The sequence below is a fragment of the Rhinolophus ferrumequinum genome, chromosome 5 (genome assembly GCF_004115265.2).
Source record: "Rhinolophus ferrumequinum isolate MPI-CBG mRhiFer1 chromosome 5, mRhiFer1_v1.p, whole genome shotgun sequence".
Taxonomy (NCBI): domain Eukaryota; kingdom Metazoa; phylum Chordata; class Mammalia; order Chiroptera; family Rhinolophidae; genus Rhinolophus; species Rhinolophus ferrumequinum.
Genome location: NC_046288.1, coordinates 15,578,685 through 15,602,161, shown reverse-complemented (window position 1 = coordinate 15,602,161; position 23,477 = coordinate 15,578,685). Strand labels below are relative to the sequence as shown.

At 46.9% G+C, this 23,477-nt stretch overlaps 1 protein-coding gene and 1 long non-coding RNA gene across 2 annotated transcripts in view; one reads left to right on the top strand and one right to left on the bottom strand.

Moving 5' to 3' along the window:
- The window catches only part of SCFD2 (sec1 family domain containing 2), a 374,115-nt gene extending 356,205 nt beyond the window's left edge, over positions 1-17,910 (top strand). The window contains exons 8-9 of the mRNA XM_033106522.1: positions 9,131-9,250; positions 17,639-17,910. Of these exons, the coding sequence (XP_032962413.1) occupies positions 9,131-9,250; positions 17,639-17,731 (213 nt within the window). The 3' untranslated portion in view covers positions 17,732-17,910. The remainder of the gene's footprint in view (positions 1-9,130; positions 9,251-17,638) is intronic.
- Positions 17,911-18,060: 150 nt separating this feature from the next.
- Positions 18,061-20,930, bottom strand: LOC117022448 (uncharacterized). The gene is made up of 3 exons (XR_004423052.1): positions 20,579-20,930; positions 19,968-20,134; positions 18,061-19,296 (listed from the first exon to the last, which is right to left on the bottom strand). It is a non-coding gene; the product is annotated as an uncharacterized LOC117022448 (long non-coding RNA).
- Between the last annotated feature and the right edge of the window lie 2,547 nt (positions 20,931-23,477).

The window sequence follows — 23,477 nt, the reverse complement described above, 5'->3', positions numbered from 1 at the left end:
TGTGTGACCTCGGACATATCACTTTAGCTGCCAGGGCCTAGGTTTCCAGATCTGTGAAATGGGGATAATAACAGTACCTACTTTATAGGTCTGCTATGAGAATCAAATGAGTTATTTCATACAGAGCACTCAGAACAAGAAGTTTTTACGAGTTTGTGATCCCAGCCAGACTGTGATGCGAGAAAAGAGTCACCTTGAGTATCTTTATATTCCTGTGCATAGCCATTACCTGGGCATTTGGTACATAACAGGCTAACTGCTGAGTGAACAAGTGATTTGAATGGAAGAGAACAGACACCCAGGCATTTCGTATTTCACTGGTGATTTGCTCGTGCCAGAAAAACATGGAGTTCTGGTGGTCTTGTCGTTGCGCCGATGAGAAGCCGTGTTTATAAGGCTGCGATGTGTTTTTCCGGACCTCCTTTTTCTTCTCCACCATGAGTCCAAGCTGTTGATCGCCCCAGTTTCAGGGGATATAGACTCTCCCTCCTGGGGCAAGCTGTAGGGAGATGGTGACATTCTGTACCTGTGCCATGACAAGACAATTCCAGGGAATAGAGGTCAGCGACCAGACCCTGGCCACCCAGCGCACAGAGGCAGAAGCTCAAAACCCCTTGGCCCTGACTGCCCAGAACACACCAGCAGCATGGTCTCTGTGCTGGGACAGAGCCAGTGCTCTGCTCCACAAGTGTTGGCTGCCGCCCCTCCCAGCCTCATGCTGTAGGGAACTAGAGGCGTCCATCCCAGACACTTGGAAGTGGCTCCCAGAAATCAATCTTATTTATGTAAATGTCTGCAGGCAGTGAAAGTTAAGAAAAATGACAGTTTGACATTCTCTGCATCAAATAAATCCTGTGTGAGAGGGAAGTCAAAGCAGCTGGATTTTGCCCTTCCTAAAATTAGAACCTCGTTCTCATTATACTGCATCTAACATGCTTTCCAGTATACATCAGACTGTCCAAAGAAGTCTTCCACCCCCACCTGTTCTGGTTACCTTTACTACGTAAGAGGCTGTCTCCAAACATTGGCTTGCAATAATATTGATCATTTATTTTGTTCATGAATCTGTACAATGGGCAGAGCTCCACATGGAAAGATTCACCTCCAACATGGCGCATTCACAAGGTCAGCAAGTCCAGCCTGTGAGCTAAGGGACTCGGTGCCTCTCCATGTGCCCCGGGCTTCCTCACAGCATGGCAGCTGTGTGCCAAGGACGAGCATCCTAAGAGAGAGCCAGTTGGAAGCCTCAGAAGCCACATAGCATCCCTCCCGTACTGTCCAGGCAGTCACAAACGCCCACCTGAGGTTCAGGGGAAGGGACATACTCTCTTCCACTTAGGAGGTAAGCAAGAGTATGAGAAGCAGAAAATATTGCTCTTGCCACTTTGGGAAAATACAGTATGCACTCTACCTAAATATACATTGGACTGTCCCGCCGGGCAAGGACAGCGTTTGGCTAACTCTGAGAGTTTGCCCTCCAGTCTCGAGGACAGAAAATTCACTCACTCTTCTGACCTGTTCTCAAAAGAAGTGAGTCCCAAAAGGCTTTGATAATGAAAGGCCTGCCTGCTGTTTGCCCATAATCTTTTTTAATAATCAATCTAAAAAAAAAAAAAAAAAAAAGGCTTGAGAGAGGAGTGAGTGATAAGAAACTGAGCTGTAGGACCTTCTTCTCCCAAGCTCTCTCCATCAAGCCCTGTAAGTTAAGCAGACAAGCTGGGGAGAAGAGCAAGAATGCCCACGAGATCATTCTTCCTGCATCTCTAAGAAAGTGTTTCAAGTCAGCCAAAGGCACTCTTCAGCCAGTGGAGAAACTTGTGGTTAGCCACATAAAACTGCCGGCTTCAAAGGGCAGTGCCCTGGGGGAGGGGAGAGCTCCAACTAGAGAGAAACAGCTTTGGCAGAACCTGACATTCTTCCAACAGCCAAGTCTTCTCTCCAAATGCTTGTTCACGGAGCACCTTGATCTACTTAGAGGAAAGCTTGATAGTGATCTAATAAATAAATCGAAACATACCTTCCCCCCTCTCACTACAACGTTAATTTAATTTAAAACTAGCATGTCTAATAGGCAGCACTTTTAAAATGCGTTTCTGGAATTTGTGGTTTGGATTTCAGTCTCCTGAAAATAATATATTTTATATCTACTCCATGTGTTTGGACTCCAACTTGTTTTGACTAAAGGACATGATTTGTCAAGATGTTTTCTCTGCTGGAATTAGCGTGAGGAGTGTGGGTTTTATCTAAAAATGACACGAGGCCATTTTGCCTCTTTATATATGTGTTTTTTAAGAAGTTTGTTGTTGTTGTTCCATGTGTTCTATGGCCATGCTTAACTAGAAAAAGCTAAAAGATTTATGAAAGAGAGTCTAAGCAGACCCAGTGATTGCTTCTGGGCCCTTTCCTAGAGTTATTGTGGGAGCTCCATTGTCTTGGGTGGCAATAGAAAAAGGCCCACGGGGAGAGAGGGAACAACTGCTCAGGCAGCCCCTGAAAGCCTGCTTGGTGGAGAGGGGATGAGAGTGGAGACGTTTTCCTTTGCAATTAAAATACCAACAAATCACACTAACTTAATCAAAGAAAGTATAACTTACAGTGAGGCCCAAGGAATGTCTCAGGGAACCCGAGGACAGCAATGCAGGGCATCTTGGGAAAGACTAGGACTGAGAACCCGAAAGCCATCGGGAAACCAGTTAGTTCTGCGCGACTCACTCGGGCCGGCAGCAGAGGCTGAGAGCAGTGCCCAGCATATTGCAGGTTCCCTATAAATATTAGCTGAATGAAAGGTTGGGGAGCGATGCCCCAGTTTGTGGTTCATCTTAAGAGTTCAGCTTTGATTCAGCCTTATCTGTCTTAGGTCAAGTCTTGATTCTAGGGAAGGATCTAGAGTTGGCCCAGCCTGGGTCAGGGATCCATTCTTGGACTATTATTCAACCATAGGTTGAGGGGCAGGATCACGCTGTACGTCCGTGGCTGCCAGGAGGCCACCCCATGACCCCGGGGATTGGGGACACTGTTCACTGTGGGTTGGACAGACACCTGCAGAGGCATTCACAGCAGGGGTAAAGTATGCTGTCGGGATGAAGGGCAAAAATGAGGAGCCTCAGGTGAAATTCCATGTCAGATCCTTAGGCTGTGAGAGCCGGAGGTGCCTAGAGGTCATCTAGTCCATCGCCTCATTGTTGAAACACCCCACACAAAATGAGCCTCAGAGACACGACCTGTTGGCTTAGGTCAATTATACTTAATGGTATTTCTGACAAGAGGAAAACGTCTCAGCCCTTGGTATTTGTTGATTAAGTACAGATCCTGAAATTTCTTTTTGCAACACTATTTATAACTATTGTTTATATTTTCTTCTTCTTAATTATACTTCATGCTATGAGGTAGGGTTTGACTTTTGTCTAACATTAGCTAAATGTGATCCATAAATTCTAGTGCGATGGACTTGGGTAGGAATCATTAAACAAAACCAAAAACTTGGTTTTGGCAGTCTACGAACTTTGTCTGCCTGTGAGCAATTATTGACAGCCTCTGTGTGCTTCTCACTGTGGTGGGTCAGGAAGATAGAGAAGCAAACTGGATACTCTACCTGCTGTGGCATAGGTTACATTGTGCAGCTTACAATTTGTTAGGGAGATGGACAAGAAGATTGAGGATTGCAGGCAGGAAAGATAAGTGGGGTGCCGGAGGGCGTGTGAGGATACAGAGGAGGAGGAAGCAACCGAGGAGTCAGAGAAAGCTTCCCAGAAGAGCTGAATGTTGTCAGACCAGTAGGAGTTAGGAACAAAGTGTTGAAACGCCATGATACACGGAAAAAATTACAGGCAGTTCTAAGTGGCTGGAGCTGAGAGTGGCCTGTGGGGAGAAGGAGAATATGAAGACAGAGTCATAAGCAGAAGCTACATCACGAAGGGTTGGAGGATAGAAATTTGACCAGAAACAGTGAGGTGCCATTGAATGTTTTTTAGTAATATATAACCATTTTATAGTTTGTAAAGATTGCCCTGGCAGCAGTGAGAGAGGGGGAAATGAGGTCAGGCTGGCATCAGGTTGAAGAGGAAAGGTGAGATAAGAGTCAGCCCTCAGGGAGGGCTGAGGGAATGAGGGCAGTGATGAAATCCTGCTGGATTCCACACGACTGGGTGTTGACTGGATGTGGGAGTACACGAGAGGACAAGTTACTTCCCCTCTTTAAGCCTCACTTGTCTCTCTGTGAAATGGAGCTTCTACCTACTTCATGGAGTCTAAGGATTGCATACAGTGATTCTTGCCCCATCCTCTGTTTTATTTTCCTCCATAGCACTTACCACCTTGCTTCATTACCCATTTAGTTACTGATTTTGTCATTCTCCTCCAACGAAAATATAAGTTCTGCAACAGCAGGGATTCATCTCTGGTTCATTCCCTGATGAATCCCTAATGCCCAGAGAAGTGTCTGGCTCATAGTCATTGCTCAATAGTTATGGGATGGGTGAATGAATAAGTAAAAAGCACAGGGCTAGACATGAAGTGTTCAGTGGCATTGGCCCTGACTAATTCCTCCTGGGAGAAAGCCGTTACCAAGCCACCTTCGAAGTCAGCATGGCTATTCTCAGAGCCTAGTGCCCGTAAGGCCAAAGCTTCTGCGGCACTTTCCTGCCCACTGTTGAAGAATGGGAGACCTGACCCTTGTCTGGGCTAGGGACAAGTGAGTCACACGTGAAGAGGAACTGAATGGAAGAGAAATGGCAGCGGGATTTCCAGAACTAGAGAGCTCCATTGAAACTGGAAGCAGCGGAAACCCTTCTCATAGAAACCAATCAGGACATCAAAGAGCGCTTTGGGCCCCACAGCTGCAGAGACGTTTTCAGCAGCCTCTGCTTCAAAGGCTGGGATGGATGGTGGAGAGAAACAGTCTTCCCTGACTAGAACTGAGGTCTTAAAGTGACAGCCAAAGAAGGTTTGGAAAATGAAAGAAAGAGGGGCAAGTCTGACTTGCTTTATCAATCTGTGCGTTTTCAATGGCCGTGATGATGCTTAAACTTGAATCTTCAAAGTGCCTTATGCCGTGAACTCACATACAAACAGGACTCAGCTGTGTGTGGCGGATTATAAGGCATGTGTTATTCTGATGGAAAAGACTCCACTGCCCAAATCGCCTGCCAACTTGACACGTTCTAAAAGGAAAGTCTGGTATCAAAACAGAAATCTAAACAGAAACAAAAATAGCAACATGCATTAATCAGACCCATCTATTTGTACCAAAACCCGCATTCCCTCAACTCTCTGGCCCCAGGGTACTGTTCTTTGTTGTTACTGTTTTTTGTTGTTTTTTTTTCCTTTTCATTTTTCAATACATCCTTCCAAGATTCTCACAGTGTACTTCAGAGTCCAGACTCTCTTATGGAAACCATATGTCTTCGGGAACATACCGTACCATTTGAAATTCTGGAGCCAGTTTTATTTCTGTGCCAGGATTAAGTGAGAAACAACAATTGTTTGTAGGGCTGGAAGGAACTTCGGGTTAGTTACTCAGCTAGGAAGAACACACGTGAAGCAATGAGAGTTTCTAAAAGACCTATGAAAAAAGAAAGGCATCTCCAACTAACCTGTGGATCTCATTTATTCATTCATTCATTTTATTTATGCAACGTTAGTTACCCTGAACGAGGTCAATGCTTAGAGCGCAAAATACCAAGGTAAATATGATTGGTCGCTACCCTCCAGTAGCTTACAGTCTAGGAGAGAAGACAGCAGGTATATCAAGGTAGCAGCCCAGTCTGACAAAGCCTAGGCAGAGGTCACAAGGCAGAAGCTGAAAGACGGTTAGGGAGAGGATGCTTTTTCAAGAGAGTAAGAGGGAAGGAGGTAAAGAAAGGAAGGCAAGGGTACTTTACACAGTAGAAACTGTCTATACTACTTAAACAATAGGGTGCAGATGATATTCAAACTATTTAATGACTGGAATGCCACGGGCACAGGGAGAGGCCAAAACCCACTGGTGGGGTCCCAACCGATGCCTGTGGGCTGCAGATATTTCCTACTAACGTGGAAAAATCTCAGGGCATATAGTTGAGTAAAAAAGGCAAAGTATAATGTCGAGTGTTATATGTCAAGATGTTAGTTACCCTTGGTGAGGGAATGACAGGAGGGGGCCAGGAGAGGGTCTCCGGGGTCCTGGCTTTCTGTTTCTTTATCTGGTTCCTGACGCCACAGGTTTGTTTACTTCGTGAAAACAAATGGACGTGAATGCTTATGATAAATGCTCTTTTCAGTGCATATGTTGAGTAAAGTATCATATGTTTAATAAAATGTTCCAAAACAAACAAATAAACAAATATCCTGCCTTAGACATGTTTCAAATCACTGGGAATGGCTCCAGCAAAGAATGTGTGTGGAGGATAAAAAAAACAGAGACATAAATCAAAGCTATGGTATGAGAGTTTTATACACTGAATTAAGGAGTTTGAACTTTATCCTCAGAATCATGAGACTCTTTGGAGAGAATGTGAGTGTGTGTTAGAGATGAGGGGTGTTAAAAGTATGGCCTCCAGACTTTGGCCTCTGGTTCCATGATTTAGTCATTGTATATATACCTCAATCTCTTCATCTGCAAAATACACTAATTGTGTTGGCCTCCTAAGAATGTTTTGAGAATTGAATACGATAATACACAAAAATATTTAGCCCAGTGCTCACTATATTCAGTAAGAAATATTTGCATTTTAGAAAGCTTCCTCGGGCAGGAATGAAGAGACTGGATGGGAAATGGCCAGAGCAGGGACAGGGAGATGAATTAGAAGGCTGTGGCAGTAATCCACTGAAGAAGGAATGAAAGCCTGACCAGAGCAGGGGCAGAAGAGATGAAGGAGAGATCATTAAATGTGAGGGGGTGGAAATTAAAAGGACTTGATCTGGGAGGTGAAAGAGACAGCAAAGTCTACGGTGCCGCTCAGGTATCTGGCTGAGGTGCCTGTGAAGGTGTTGATGCTGTTAGAAAGTCAAGAGGAGGAATAGACTTGGGGAAGATCTTGCATCAAATGTGAAACCTGTTGGTATTAGGGATCCTAAGAGGCATTCAAGTGGGGATGTCCACTCAATAGAGATGTCCGAGCTAGAGACACAGAGTTGGGAAGTAAGTAAAAGATTGTTGAAGGTATGTGCGTAGACGAGGTCCTTCAAGGATGATGCGTTGCGTGAAAAGAGCAAGGGGCCAGAGCTGGAGGCCTAAGTAGCATCGGCATTTAAAGGGGCAGACCAAAAAAAGGAACCTATGAAGAAATTTGAGAAGAAACAGAAAGAAGGCACAACCAAGAGAGTGCTATTGTGGTAGCCAAGAAGGATGTCATCAACTGTGACAAATGCCATAGAAATGACCAGTTAAACAAAGATAAAAAAGTGTCCATTGACTCCTTCACGTGAGGGCCTTTGGAGACTTCAGTGAGAGCAATCCCAGGGGAACAGTGGGACAAAAGCAGAATTGTCATGGGTGTATGGTATGGAGACTAGAAGAAAACAGTTAACAAGTGCAACCAAGGGGAAGGAGAGCTACAGGGCAGGCAGGAAACTACAAGGGAGGCGTTAGAATCTTTCTGTAGAGATAGAGAGCTTCCTAAATTTTTCGGTATTCACCACCATCCATTTGGAAAAAGTTTAGAGATCTCTCTCTCTCTCCCTCTCTCCCCCTCTCCCCCTTTCCCTTCTTCCTCCCTCCCTCCCTTCCTCCCTCTCTTCTTTCTTTCCATCCACCCTTCTTTCCTTCCTTCCTTCCTTCCTTCTTTTACATTCTGAACTTCCTCTCCAGAAGCCAATGGGTAACTTATGTAACTGGAAGCACTTAATATATTACCTTTTTAAGTGTTTTTAAAATAAGATGTTGAAAAGTGGGTATGTTTAGGGAAGGGAGCCAGAAGAACCCAATTGAGAAAGGCGTTGGAGCAGGGCTAAGGGAAAGGGCTCTGGTCAGCCTGTTGTCCCGCCCTGCTCCTCCTGGGGACGGTCCAGTGGCCCCAACATGTCTTGTGCACTAGAGAGTGTGCATGAGTGAACACACTCACTACCTCGGTCTACCCTCCCCTTGCTGGAGTGGAAGCCCGTTTCTCCCACCTCTGGCTTCAGTGGCCATGTGAGCGTCTGGCAGCATCCTTCCTGTCAGGACTCCATGCTTGCTCTGTCCTGGCTGGGCCTCCAGCCTGCTCCACCGGACGGTGCCCGCTAGCCCCCAGAACGTAGCTCTCACCCCTTCTCCCACCACTCCTCACCACCCCAACTCTGGCTTCTAGGTTGGGCTCAAAACTTGCTTTCTTCAGGAACCGTTCCTTGTCCCGTGCAATGAGTCACTAAATCAACGTGTTGTGCATTTTGCCTTTCCTGAAGGGTTACTGTGAGTCATTCTCATTTTAGTTTATAATAATGCTTTGCCTCACTGGTGACGTCATACGACAGCATTCTCCCCAGCCTGAGTGGAGGATTCCATGTAACGTAAGCCCTCAGCTAAGGCTAGTTTACAGAAAGGTAAGAGCGTGAAGTTTGCACTAGATGGTAAATTCCTCAAGGGTAGGCACTGCTCTCGTTCATCTCTTCCCTCCACCACCACCTTCCAGGGCTCTGACTGGTCCTCAATTCCATAGATGTTTATTGAACACCTACTGTGTGCCCGAAACTGCATGGGGTAAGCTGCGAATTCAGCAGTGAACCAGGCAGACGAGGTCCCCACGTTGTAGAGTTTGTGTTCTAATACAGGAGACAGCCAAGAAGGAAACAAACAAGTAGTGTCACCACAGGCTGTGGCAAGCGCCTCCCAGGAAATGAACTGAGCTATGTAACAAAGAAAGGGCCCATTTATGCTGAGCCCTGAAGGCTGATGAGGAAGGAATTGCCCTTCTCTTCTTATTTAATAGCCCCTTGGACTTCCCTTTCAATAGAATATTTACTTAAAAGGATGTAATAAGGTGACAGGTTACGCATTTTCCTAGTCAGTGGGTTCACAAACCACTGACACATCTGATCACTAACAAATCATAATCTCTCTAAGGGCTGTTCAATTCTGCACTGTGGGGGTAGCAGCCCTGGGGCCCAGGACATGGCACCCAGCTGCACAGCGCTCTGCACTGAGGTCCCGCTGACGCTGGTGGTGCTTGTTTTGCAGGTGAGCCGGCCTCATCCCAGCGACCACCCTCTCTTGATCCTGTTTGTGGTGGGCGGAGTCACAGTGTCTGAAGCCAAAATGATCAAAGATCTCGTGCTATCCCTGAAGCCGGGAACCCAGGTACCAAGGAGTGTTTGGTGATAAGCATGAGAGTCCTGGGGCAGGGGCAGGGGCAGGGGGAGGAAGGGAAGGGAGGGCCTTTCTCAGGGTGACCAGAACTCCCCTCTCCATCCCGGCTCCTCCTCTCCCACCTGCTCCTGCTAAGGTCACCTTCTCCTGCCTGCGTCCTCCTGATGGGGGTACAAGGAGGGGAGAGAGCTTTCCTTTTGCAGTCGTCTCCTGCCTCTGGGCTTCAAGGGCTAACACGCTATTGTCCCTATTCCCTGCTTCTACATAAATTCTCTTGTGTCCAATCGGCGCTAAATGACTCAGGAGTTTTCCCTGCTTTCCAGGCTCCAGATAATTAAGGGTAACTCCCAGGACTGCCTCCCCACTGGGGCAGTTAAAGGTTTGGTGAGAGGACTTGGGGAAAGCACATTATTAAGACAATGACAAGTGTAGAAGCTTTCTCCTCTGTCGCCTCCTGTCAGTCCCCATCTCACTCCCCAAGTAAGAGGTCTGGGGGTTACGTGGAAATGGGGCTGGCAGCTCTGAATCTGCAATCTGACAAGTGGAGAGAACGTGCCTCTTAGCACATTGTCTGCTCCATAACCCCCAATAAATTGTGGCCTCAGTTATTATCAACCTTCTGAGCAGTGGCTACCCTGCTGAGCGGGCCCAGCGGAGGCTCCTGGCACGAGGCCGCAGGGAACCGAGGAGAAAGACCAGGAAAAGGAGAGCCCCTGCCTGGTGCACTCTGATCTGGCTGGGGAAGGGGAGCCTGTAACTCAGTAAGATGAAAACCCTTCCTTAGTGGGTTCCCCAAAATACAGCCTGAGACGGGGACATGAGAGCAAGTAGCTGACACGGGAAATAATGCCAGAAGCAGAAGTGAGGGAATCAGAAAAGAGACACAGTGGAGGGAGAAAAACCAGAAAAGCGAACATCACTGAGATGGTTGCTGCTGTGGGCACTTGTGTCAGTCCTCTGGGGGCCCCAGCAGCCGGTATTACATGATGCGGAAGTGTCCTGCTGGACGACAGGGAGACTGGGACATCCTCCCATAGACCCCCACCCCCACTCCCCGGTTGTGACTCACGCCTGGGGCTTGTCTTCAGCTTTGTGCTACCTCTGCATGCAGCTCGGCAGCTTTCCATGGTTTGGAGAAAGCAAAACAGAGATGTGAGTGTGGCGCTTCGGGTGGGACGCTGGCTTGTGCAGGGGACCACTCACAGCGGCACAGAAACCCGGTGGGATGCCAGCCCAGGCCTGGCTGCCAGGGGTACTGGTGTCTTTGTCTCCCATCTCCACCCATGACTGAAATTTTACCAGCTCTGACCACGACAGGTGATAGTAACAGCAGCTGGCCAGGTGTGCCCTCCTTCTTGTCTTCTTGTCCCATCTGTTGTTCCAAGCCTTTCCTGCACCTCTGCTGGCGTCCCAAATCCATAGTCTGCAATGCAGCCCTGACTGCTTGCCCACTGCTCCCTATCTGCTGGCCTCATCTCCTCAAGCAAACGCAAACACCTTGAGGACAAAGGCTGTGGTTTTCCAGGCCCGAGCACATTGCAGGAGCTCCATAAGTCCAGTGGTCTGAGGGCTTCATTGGCTGCAGGAAGGCTGACTGGGCATTGGCGTGGGTCGCCTGGGGAGGTAAACAAGGCCTGCTCCCTGTTGGTCTCCAGACACCCAGCTGAAAAGTGGGACCCGGGTGTCTACGGAGTTACAGTAGATTCTCGAGCAAGGGAGTGACCTGTCTTGGGGGGGACCATTTCTGCTGTGACTGTCACGTGTCATGTTCAGAGCTGGCGACCTTTCTGATAAAGTGGTGAATTCTGCCTCATTGAACACCCTCTCCGTCAGCACTGTTAAGGATCTATTTAATGAGCGATTGCCTTTTCAGCAAGGCAATTTTTTTTTTTAAATCAGAAAGCACACTTCTTGCCGCCCCTAACCTGGTGAACCAAATTCTTAGTGATTCAGAACAGTCATGCATTGTAACAGCCTGACAGACATGTTAATCCCCACTCTAAAAGGATAAAATGCAGACGTTTTCAAAGCCGAGTGACCTGAGTTTGACAACAGAGGCCACATCTGCAGTGGCTTTGCTGCAGTCTGACCCCGTGCGCAGTCATCTGCTCCTCAAAGAACCCTGGGCTTAAGCAGCAGCTTTGACTGCTACTCGCCTTTGTGCGAAAAGTTCCCCGGAAGAGTTAACAGGCCCTAGGAAGATTCCAAAAAGGGGGTCTTTATCACTGTGCCCTTCATCTCCGAGATTTGCAAAGGAGGTGGATTACCTGGGTGTTTGCTGGAGTGACACCTGCAGGGGCAGAGCTCCCCTCCTTAGACCACCCTTCCGCTTGCTTACTCCCCTCCAGCCTCAGGACTTTGCACTTGTTACTATTTTAGTCTCAGGACCTCAAGCAGGATCTGGCGTGGGGTGTTACGATTATTCGTTGGATACCAAATATTGAACACTGGAAACTTTGCTTGTGTTATTTCAGCATAGATAAAAGTCACTTTTCTGGAGACCACACCAACTTGTTGGTGTAGATTATGGACAGCTAAAACCACTCTGTCTTTTGTGTCAATTGCTATTAATCCGTGTCTTCTCTATTCTGTATCTACGTGGGTGTCCTTTGGACTCAAGTACAGGAACTTACAATCATGTCCGTTAAACTAGATTAGTTGTTATTCATCTACTTTCTGCCGAGCAGTGTTCTTTGTGCTGAAGATAGAGCAGTAACCAGACACATTCCTGCTTCCATGCAATTTACACACTAATAGTAAGCAATGGACCTTAAACACGGAAACTCCAGCCAGAGATGCGTGCTGTGGTGGCAGTCACTGGAGGGGAGGCTCCTTCACATGGCACAGGCTCCTCGGGAAGGAGAAGGCTGGGAGCTGAGGCTGGCACGGCATTCAGGGATCAGCTCTTCAAAGGAAACGGATGGAACCCATTCAAGGCACATCCAGAAAAAGTGACAAGGGTTGCACGAAACAGTGGACTCCAGAGGCCACACTCACACCCGCTCCTCTCACAGGATGGTTGTCACACACTAAAATGGGCGTGTTTTCTCCACTCTCTGTCTGGGGTTGTTGTTGGCATGCTGGTGGGAGAAGGTGGGCAGCCGGAGAAGGGCCTCTTTCCTGACAACAAAAAAACAAAGGGATCAAAAAGGCAACTCCCCCCCCTTACTGCACACAGCCGTAAGCACCGTGTAGGAGGTTTTGCAGGCTTCCCTCACTCGCGCGTGCCTGGCACTGGCCTCTGTCTCACTCTCTCGCTGCCTGGTGTGGGGCTCCATGCCCAGACAGCTCTGCAGGCTGAACTCTGTCGCTGGATGGTGGCCAGGAGGCCAGCAGGAGCCTGGGGTTGTGGGAGGAAAATAACAGGGAGGGACCCTCCCAGCAAACACAGGGACAGGCCAGCTCAGGAAACAGGAAGACCAAGTGGGCAAGCTGACCCACCATCCACGGCTTTTCTCAAGCACACGCATGGTGCCCACCCAGCCTTTCATGTGGTTCTACATTTCTGGGGCTGAATAGTTGATGATAATGTAATTTTTTACAAAGTAGATCCAGAAATGTGCTCCTACACACACAATTTTGCACTTTGGAGGTTCCAGAACACCTGAATCCTGGCTGTAAAACCTGGCTCCAGGTTATTCTAAAGTTGTTGGGAAGCCCAAGGAGAGGAATCAAGTGACTACTTGTTGAAAAGCCATCAGAATGGACAAAGGTGAGGTGACCATCTGAAACCTCACACTTGTCATTCCTTAGGAGAACCTCGTCAGCCCTGCACACTGACCTCTGAGGTTCACAGTGAGCTTTCCAGAAAGCTCTGTCCTGTCCATTTAATTAATCCACTGTCCCACTGGTTTAATGAACAAACCTTTTATACCTAACACAAGTGTGTGAGTGTGTGACTGTGTGTGTGTGTATACGTGGGTTCCTTGACCTGGGAAGAATCTCCCACATTTAAAAGAAATCTCCTGTTCCTTTCAATATACGATGTTAGAAATCAGAGGTATATGGAATCTAAATCCTGGACAGCCCTGCTTCCTCTCTTCTGTGTTCTGCAGAAATAGAACCGGAAGATGTTGGCACTTACAGATTATAGCGGTGGACTGAAGAAGTGGGAAGTGGAAAGAAAGCCAGGGAGGGTGGTTCCTCGGCAGCGCTGGCCTGCTCCTGCGTGAGCTCAGGGCAGGCTGAACACAAAGACTGAACCGTCCCCCTTCCAGCTAGAGCAGAGTGCCATTGTCGAGCCCCAGGCTGCCTTAGGGGCTTTGTTCTGGCTCTCAGGGAACCCTGGTGTAAACAACAACTCTGAAAATGCTCAAAAGCAATCTAAAAATCAAAAGATACCTAAGATGTGAAAATGCTTAAGGACCATCAACTGTTATACTGCAAATGAAATGTTAGCTGCGCAATCCTGCTTTTCGTTCAAAATAGGAATTTTAGACAAATAGGTTGTTAGTTGAATTGATTTGAAACAAATTTATGCAGAGCTATGTGAGTTGTATTTTACTAGGAAAACTTCCTGCGGGCCACTGCTAAACTCACTGCGTTCTTTATTGTCTTACTGTTTTTGTTCATACATTTAATCATTCACTAACTCACTACATCAGGGACCTGCTATGTATTGGTCCCTGTGCTGAGAAAATGAAAAGACTCAGTTAAGGAAACCAGGAATACACGGTGATACCAACAGCCATGGGAACATACTCAGTCTTGGTGGTGGGGGCTGGTCTGGGAAGGCTTTCTGGAGGCAGTGATGTCTGAACAGACTGAGAGGTCATCAGGCAAAGAATGAAGGACCTCATATTCCAGATAAAAGAAGTGTCTCCAAAGCTTCAGTTGTGAAACTGAAAACCGTTTGCAGTGCTAGAACGTAGGAGTGATGGTGAAGGGCGTTGGTGACGAGGGGCTGGGTGTGGAGTGCTGAGCAGCCATCAGATTCTGAAGTCCTGACATGCTCTCTAAGATGGTTGAGCTTATCAAAGGGCAGGCAGGAGATGGTACGGATTTTAAGCCCCTGAGTAACAGGATCAGATTTACCCTTGGGAAGGATGGCTCTGAAAACTACACCCCTGCATCGTCCCTGGTGACTGCTCTGAGCCAAATGGAGGGAATACAGCAGAGGATGAAGATAGCTTGAGACAATAATAGCTACCATTTTAAGCCCCCTGGAGCCTGTCATTATGCTGACTATTTTACATATATGTTCACATCTGATCCTCATAAGAATCGTGGGAGGCGGATATCACTATTCCCATTTTACAGACGAGGAAATTGAGGCTCAGGATGATTAAGCAACTCTCCTGAGTTACCTGTCCGGACAGTGGCCCAGCTGGGGTCCCACCCAACCTGGACACTGCTAAGCCTGTGTTCTTAAGCCTATACTAAAACTATCAGGCAAGAGCCCTGGGTCTCAGTGCTGCTCTATCCCCTCCTCAGAGACCCGCTAACTTACTTCATATGCTGCCTCTGTTTTCCATCTGTTTCTCTTCAGCCCTGTACAGAGCAGGCCCCAGACACCCTCGCGTTCAGCCCACATGCTGTGTAACTCTCTGCTTGTTTAGATGTTGAAGGGCCTGGTCTTCGGTTCCAGCTCGGTCAAGGCGACCAAACCCAGAGTCTCTGTCAGCTGTGGCTGGAAGCCCAGCACACAACCTGAGAGTGATGGATTCTTTTGGCTCAGTTATCATTGCTCTAGAAGGGTCAGCATCCACTGAGTCTGTAGCCTTTTCTCTTCAAGTTCATCAGTCCTGCCAACAAGACTTAAGCATCCTGGGAGACTCGCTCTAGCCCTTACACTTGCCCCCACGTCAGCCAGAGAGGAATAGGCCATGTTGGCACTGGAACTGAGGACCGAGGATCTGGCCGTGGTGGTGGGGACTGGCAAGTCCCAAGGACAGAGGGGCCTGTGGCAGCCCAGCTACACTGGCCTCTGCTACCTCCCAACAGTCACTACCAGAGACTGTGCCAAGGATTGTGGTCGTTATGTATGTGTTTTTTAAAATATCTGAATAAGGTTTCTTAACTTGTAGTCTATGAATCCTAGTTGTACACAACCCACCTAACACCATATTCAGAATCTAGTGTGTATGAACATGTTTTTCTAGTGTGCATGAAGCATATTTTTCTAGAGAGTTGTTAGCTTTCATAAGATTCAGAAAGAGACCTATGACCCAATCACAAAACCACAATAAAATAGCAGCTCTCAATTGCTGAGCACCTCCTGTGCTCTATTCACTTGACCTTATGCAGGTCTTGCCACAATGCTGCGAGCTGGGGGCTGCAGTTTTCCTTCTGAGATAGATAGATGATAGATAGATAGATAGATAGATAGATAGATAGATAGATAGATAGATAGATACATAGATACATAGATAGATAGATAGATAGATAGATAGATAGATAGATAGATAGATAGCGTCTCCAAGTGAAATGATTTTCCCCAGGGCATAGCCAATCAGCAGTGGAGCTGGGCTCTGGGTGTCTAATGAGGGGGTCACCATTCTCCGCCAGCTGTTAGGTTGGCCTAGGAGACCCTCTCCAAAGCCACATGTTGCCATGGTATCTACACCATGTGTGTGAATGATAGCGGCTTCTACTATTCACTCACTGCCGTCAAACTATTATCATTTGCCCTCAAGGAAAAAAATGCAAGCATGGATTTCAGTATATTTTTTTCTGCCAAAAATATGATTAGGCTGACGTTTACCGTATATTTTTTTAAGTTAATTCTCTTTCAAGAAAAAATAAAATAGCTGCTTTAAAGACTAATTTTTGTTTTAAGCAGAAAACTTTTAATAACCCTCATTTCTTTAACAACAACAAGAAAATTATAAATTGCTTCTTTTTTTCCTCTCCTCCCTTAACTTCATCCCCATCTGCTTTGCCTCCACATTCGAGTGTGGACTCTGTTTTTGATCAGTAACCTGGGAAATTCATTGGTTTGGTTACACCTGGGACAAATCTGGGGGTGAGAGGGGAGATAGTGAAAGAAGTGGTACCTGGCAGGACGGCCAGGTGGAGCCCGGTCCTGCTGCCGGCCTTGCAATTCCCTTCGCTCCGGTTCTGGGCTGTGGAAATCCCATTATTTTCTGTACCTCCTTCCCCATTTCCCATAGTCACCTTCTCATCTAGTGGGTAAATAATACCCGCCTGTGCAAAATCTCGCCAGTCTTCATAAAGCACATCACAAGCCCAGCCCAGCCCTGCGGAACAAGCTCTCCCAGTGCTGCAGACAGAAATCCGCCCCAGAGGAAAGGTCCAGCCTGAGGGAAGCAGGGAGGATCACGTGTCACAATGACAGGCCAGAGGGGCCCAAAGGTCCATGCGGACCAGGAGAGTACAGTGGCCTTGCCCGGAGCCCTTGAGCATGGCGAAGTGACTGAACAGCCAGCTCGCCTGAGTTGGAATCCTGACTTAACTACTTTCTGTTGTTTCTTTGGACAAGTTACTGAACCTTCCTGTACTTTATTTTCCTTACCTGAAAAATAAGAATACTCTATGTACCTATTCCATAAGGTGGTTACGAAGGTTAAATGCATATTAAGTGAGATCATCCTCAGTGCTGGCACATCATGAGAACCGATAAATATTAGCTGATATCACCATTATCATCGTTACGAGTTGAAGTTCGTCCCCCTCCCAAAAGATGTTGAAGTCCAAACCCCTACTACGAATGAATGTGACCTTATTTTGGAAATAGGTCTTTGCAGATGATCAATTTAAGATGATATCATAAGGGCGCCTGTGTGACTGTGTCCTGATAATAAGGGGAAATTTGGACAGAGACAGACACACACAGAGGAAAGACAACGTGAAGACACAAGGGAGCTAAGAGGGAAGCATGGACCGGATGCTTCCTCACAACCCCCTGAAGGAACCCGCCCTGCCAACGACTTGATCTTGGACTTCTGGCCTGCAGAGCTCTGAGACAGGAATCTTCTGTTATTTAAGCCGCCCAGTCGATGGTACTAGGAAATTAGTACCGTCACCATCATTGTCACCCACAACATTTACCTGTGGGGTGTGCCTTCTCATGCTCCCGGGAGGAGGGAGAAACCTCTACTTCGAGGTCAAATTACTGAATTGAAAGGCAACGGCAGGATCAAATTCAATTTAGCAGCAGGAAGGTGGCTGGCCTGGGCCATTCTTAGTGCCTGTTTGTGAAAGTTTCAGCAGACACAACCCCACTGTCCCACAGGCTATCCTTCCACCCAGGACACTAGATCTGGTGGCATTCAAGCTACCACCTTCTGCCTTTTTCTCCACACTACCCACTCTGTGCCTTCCCCCAAAGAAATATATTCCATTTTATGTCTCATCATCGAATAACCTGGGATTGGCTTCCCTAATTGTCTGCGGTGTGTTTGCCCCTCCTGTTGTTAGGTAATCGTGCTGTCCACTCGACTCCTGAAGCCACTTAACATTCCTGAGCTATTATTTGCAACTGATCGGCTACATCCAGACCTTGGCTTCTGAGCATCTGCTAAGAAGATGAGACCTACGTGAGCTGGAAATACCATGCTATTGTCTGTCACCGTTCAACATATGCCTCCAGATCCAGTGTCCGTAGTACCAAGTGTGGGTGTGACTGAATTCTGCCCGAAGGGTCTTGAGAACCCACAGTGAAGTACTTTGCTTTGATTCCTTTGATTCTTTTTTTTTTTTTAATGTTTTTCCACTCTTTTAAAAATGTCAAACTGTCTTTCAGCTGGCCTACTTTGTAATAATTCCAATTTACTTTTAATCCTCTATTTGTGGTCTTCCTGATTTCACCTCCAAGTTCATTAATTCTAAATAAATGCCTGTTGGTAGATTACAAGCCTTTGGATCTGCAGTTGCTCAAAAAGTTAGGCATGCTTTAGAATTATGAGTATGAGGAAAGTTTGGTGTTTTTCTTTTTCTTGAGATTATATGAATGAGGAAGGAGGATTGCAAATAGGATCTGAGGCTTTGTTTCTCGATCTGAGACCTTTCTGAAAAGGCTAGGAAAAGAAGGAGACCAGGCCAGGGCTGCTCTGGTAGTCTGCCTGCATTGTAAGTCGGCCCACCACCATAGCGGGCTGCATTGTCCCCACCTGCACACGGGGCAGGGCTACCAGCCGACTTGGAACAGCAGTGGGAGAGAGGTTGAGGAGAGGGCTGTCTCTGCCTGTAAAAGTTTTCCTCCCCTCCCAAAAGAAGATCCCCAATAAAGATATCTGGTCCCAGGGAGTCTAGATTTGAACCCCAACCCCTGTGACTTTTGTGATTTCATTTCTATTGAAATATAAACTTTCTTTTCTAATTCTAAATTTTCTTCCTGGCCATAGCAAAAAAATCTACAACCACCTAGTGAAATTATATATGAACTGTGGCAAAAATTAACTGTTTGGAACCCACACATTTGTAAGTGTGTTGTTGATGGAAATTTCTAGCATTTCTAAAAGGCGTTCGTATAAAGAGATAAAGCTGAAAAACAGTTTCTAGTGTGGATTAAAAGGTGGAGGAGATAAAATGTAAATCAGAACACTCACATGTCTCTGTTTTAGTTCTCGACAAAACAGTCATTTTATGAAAAAATTGTGAACCCGGAAATCAGTCTGAGACCTAATCACAGTAGATTTTATAGACACTGATGTTCTTTTTTTTTTCTGTCCAAGTATGTTTTCCAGTTCATACCAGTTGTTTCATGATGCTGCAATATTGGAGATGCTGTTTTTCTTTCCACTAATCGAGAAGTTTGAATCTGAATAAGGGAGAAAATGGCAATAGCTCAAAAGATGATATTTAAAGCAGAGGTTGCTATTTTCTAAAATAAAGAAGTAAGCTGCTATGTGTCTCAAATCTGCATTTATTCATTCAGTCAATCACTCCATTCATTCCCAAATCTCGAGTGAGCATCTGGCATGTTCCAGGCACTCTGCTAGGTTCCTGCCATGCTGGTGAATGAGCCCAACGCGACCGTGACCCTGTGGCTCTCACAGAAAGGGCAGCTGGCGCTCCTGGTCCTCGGGCCCCGTGTGAGGATCTCCTCAAGGGTAAGTTTTAAACCATATGTCTATCTGCAAAGGAAACGTTCTGTAAATATAAAAACCAGACTGTTAACAAGAAATCACCCCTGGGAAGGACTGTAAAAAAGGAGGGCTAAGAGAACAGGGGTCTTGTCCTCGATACAGGTCTATGTTGTTTGAATTTTTTTTCACAGCGAACATGTATTTCGGTATTACTTTTGAGGCTTTAATGTATTTGTATGAGTTAATTTTTTAAAAGAAAGGAATGAGCAAAAGCTTCTAATCTGAGATGATAAAAGGTAGACGTTCCTGTTTGTAAATATTATCATTAAGCAGTTGCTATGTCTGAAAAATGCTCTCAGTGCAATATTAAATATGGCCAAAGGCAGTCTCTGAAAGGCGGAGGCAAATGTCAAAAGCCTGGTTTGTCGTCATCATTTCCCATCCTTGTGGTTACTGGTTGGAGAAACGGAGCTAGGCAGGCAATCAGGCAGCAGAAGGCTTTGGAGAAAAGGTGAGTCGGAGAAGTTTGTGGTGACTAGAGTTTGGTTTGAATAAGACTGTAGGAGTCACAGGACAGAGCATTGCTCCTTGAGGTAAAAGCGGGAACATAATGGAAACTTGGTATAGATCTTTACCAGATAAGGAAGAAGCGGGGGCTCAGGAAATGGGGCATCAGTGCCTCCATCTGTAGAATCCAGGTATTAATGAACGGTACCTACCTCATGAGAGGGTCGCTATAGAAGGAAGCCATACCGAACACAGCAACAAACGCGTAACACCAAGGAAGGTGGATATGTACTGCTGAGGACACCAAGGCATGCACCTCGCAAAATGATAGTCTCAACAGGAGAATAACGGCAAATGAACACAAAATTTGGAGGCATCCCTGGGGTCCATAGGAGAAGAAAAAATGGAGGAATAACATCTTGATTCCCTTATTTCCAAGACAGTATAACTCCGAGGCCAGGAGCAGGGCCTGCAGCCCCTCTTGATGGCATGGGTTCCAATCCCCCCTTTTCCACACAGTGTTTCCCTTCTCCCGGCTTCAGCTGACTCTGAGAAAGCCTACTGCATCAGATTGTTACAAGAATTAAACGAATTAAACGTGTGAGGCACTTAGAACATGGCGAACTGGCTGAGAGCATAGACCAGTCACCATTATTGGTAGAAAATGTCCAATGCTTGCTTGCTCACCCAGGATCCTGTGTCTGTAATAGAACTTTCTCCACCACTAATGTAGTTGTGTGGATTCTGAGACTGACACCCTGACTTAACCATTTCCTCCTCATCCAGATATACCAATTCAATTCTACGGGGATTTTCTCTGTACCTGGATTTGGCTTCAAAGGCTGCGCTGAGTGGTCCTGTTGGTTTCTCCTCTCTGGGCCTGGGTCTGAGTGTTTACCACCTAAACTCTGGCTGGCCAGAGCCAAAACAAGCACATACAAATGCAAAGTTTCTGCCAAGGACCTCCTGGACCGCGCTATAAACACAATTGATAGAGATGTAAATACTCTGTAGCAATTGACTTCCGCCTTTGTAAAGCTTCTTTCTGGAGTCCGCGTCCCAAAACGCAGCAGGCACAGCAAAGCATTTGGAAGTGCTGGAGCTGCTTCAACCGCCATGGAAATGGCCCTGCTGACACAAGGGCCCTCCTTTACCATGTCAGCCCAGTAAAAACGGCTTCCAGCGAGCTCCTCCCAAGACTGCTATTATTTATTCTACCCTGGTTGCCAGAAACAGATTCTCGACAACAAATAATCCAGTATCACAAGTGCTGTCTGCTGTCCCTGACCAAGGAACATCAAGAAACTCCATCTCTATTTTAAAAGGAATTTTAAAAGACAAAACCAGAGGATGGGGGGTGGTGGCTGGGATTTTGCCACAGTCTTTTATAAACCAAATCCCATTCTCTTCTCATTAAATTAGGAGAGTAATGAGAACAAGAAGAACTTTCTGGAAACATCTTTCTTTAGGCTCTAAAAGGACTGCAGAAAACACCAGTTTTCCTGGGCTATTTATTATAATAAATAAAGCCCTCCGGGCCATTCCCCGAGGCCCCTGTCTTGACTTATTGGCAGAGCCTGAGGGGTGGCACCCAATTCTCCCACCAGTGCAGAGGCAGGGCCAGGAGATACCCAACTGTTCATTTTTGAGGGAATTGCCCACAAGTTTGTTCATTCATCCAGGAAACACATTGGTTTTCTCCCTCTTTGGGGTGTAAGATGAATGTCGAAAACCCATTTTTCACCAGAATGGAGGGCTCACTGTAAATATGCCCCCAGCTAGGGGCGGCTGGGTGGGCAATGCGCTGGGCGTGCAGATGCCAGCAGGGCAAGGAGCCGGGATGGGTGGGAGGATTTAGCCAGCTCCACACTGTGCCACGCCGCGCAGGCAGGCTACAAAGTGTTCGAATGTTTTTGATTTGCAGCAGGGAGGAAACTTGAAAAGCAGGCATCATGACAGACACAGATCCAGTTCTGTGGCACACGGGCTGTGGGCTGGGCGGGACCCCACCCCTGCCTGGATGTCTTTATTACTGAGCTGGGACTGGAGGCCAGTGAGCAGCCAACTAATGGCAACAGCAGATGTGGTCATGGCGGCCAGGCGGGCCTGGGGCCAGGAAGGAGCCACAAGCCCATAGATAGCAACAGGGAGGTTGAGGAAAGCAGGATGAGGAACGTGGGCCAGGACAGGGCCAGCGTCTGGAAGACAGGTCGAGGAGAGCTCCCAGGGAGCTTTGCTTAGAGGAGCAGGGTTGGCACGCTGTTGCCAACTGCCGGGATCTAGGCTGTGGCATCAGACAGACCTGGGCTGGCGTCCTGAATCTGCCACTTGGGAGCTGGACCAGCTACTGAATTCTTCTGAGCCTCCCTTCTCCATATCTGCAGAGGGACTAACAAAGGATGGTGAGGTTGGTGTGGAGAAACACCTCACACAGTGCCTGACACATAGGTTTTCTATACATAGAAACAGTGATTGTTACTACCTGTGTGGCCCTAAGCAGGTAATTGAATCTCTCAGCCTCGGTTTGCTCACCTTGAAAATGGAAGTGGTTCTATTACCTTCATCACAGTATTCTTTAAAAGATTAAAGGAGATAATTTATAATCTGGCACATTGTAAGTGCTCAGTAAAGTCTAATTCCTTTCCCTTCTCCACTCCCCTGACACACATCCTGCCTTCCCCTACCCAGGTAGAAAAGATGGTGCTTTCCTACCAAGGTGGGAGAGGGCTGTTTCTCGGCGCCGCATGGTTATGGTTCAGAAGTTTAAAAAACACTGTAAATGCTTACTGTGTGCCATGGGAGGCTATCAGAACACAGGCTCGGAGTCAAAGGTTCACCTAAATCCACACTCAGCCACTTTATGGCCATGGGATTTTGGCAAATTATGGGAAAAATGATACCTCATAGTCTGTTGTAAGAATTATGTCTATAAAATGCCAATGAAAGGAATCTTAAAAATAAATAAGTAAATAAAAACAGGGATTAAGAGATCCTAGTAATGAAAGAGAGAAGCAAAGGTAATGAAACATGAAGCTAAATTCGTGAGAAGAAAACATGATGTATTCTAGAACTATAAATAGTCAAGTCAGCCTGAGACAGTGGACAGAACTGGGACTTGGGTGGTTTCCAGCTCGCTCGCTCTCTCTCACATTCTCTATCTGGCTCAGTGGGGCCTTGAACAAACCACTTCATCCCTCTGGGTGGAACAGAGCTCTCAGACCCCTTCCAGCCCAAACTTCCCATGAAGTATGAGAAACTGAGTCCAGCACAGTGGATAAGTGGGGCAACCATAAAGTGCCAGGAGGTGCCGCTGGCAGCTCAACAAGGGAGCAGGAGAGGTCTGATGTCTTGTGGAGCAGATGGAAAAGAGAGGGGAAGGAGCGGTGTGCCAGTAATAAACGGCAGTACAGCTCTGCTCAGCACCTTTGCGAGGTAGAGCCCACAGGGAAATTCTTTATCGTCCTTAATTCCAGAACATGGGTAGAAGACCATTAAGTATACAAAGATCAACCTCTCCCGCAGTGGACGTTATTAATACAACCACAGAAGGAACAGAAATAAAAATGAGCGGAATCTATTCAGAGATGCTTGTCACTGCCTCTGAATGAAGATATTTTTAGCATCTCACGTTAGCACCATTGCCCTCCCTGCCCCCGACACTCAGCCTTCTCTGAGGTTAGGTTAGGCTTGAAGTGTAAAAAATTGCCACCCCCCCTCATATA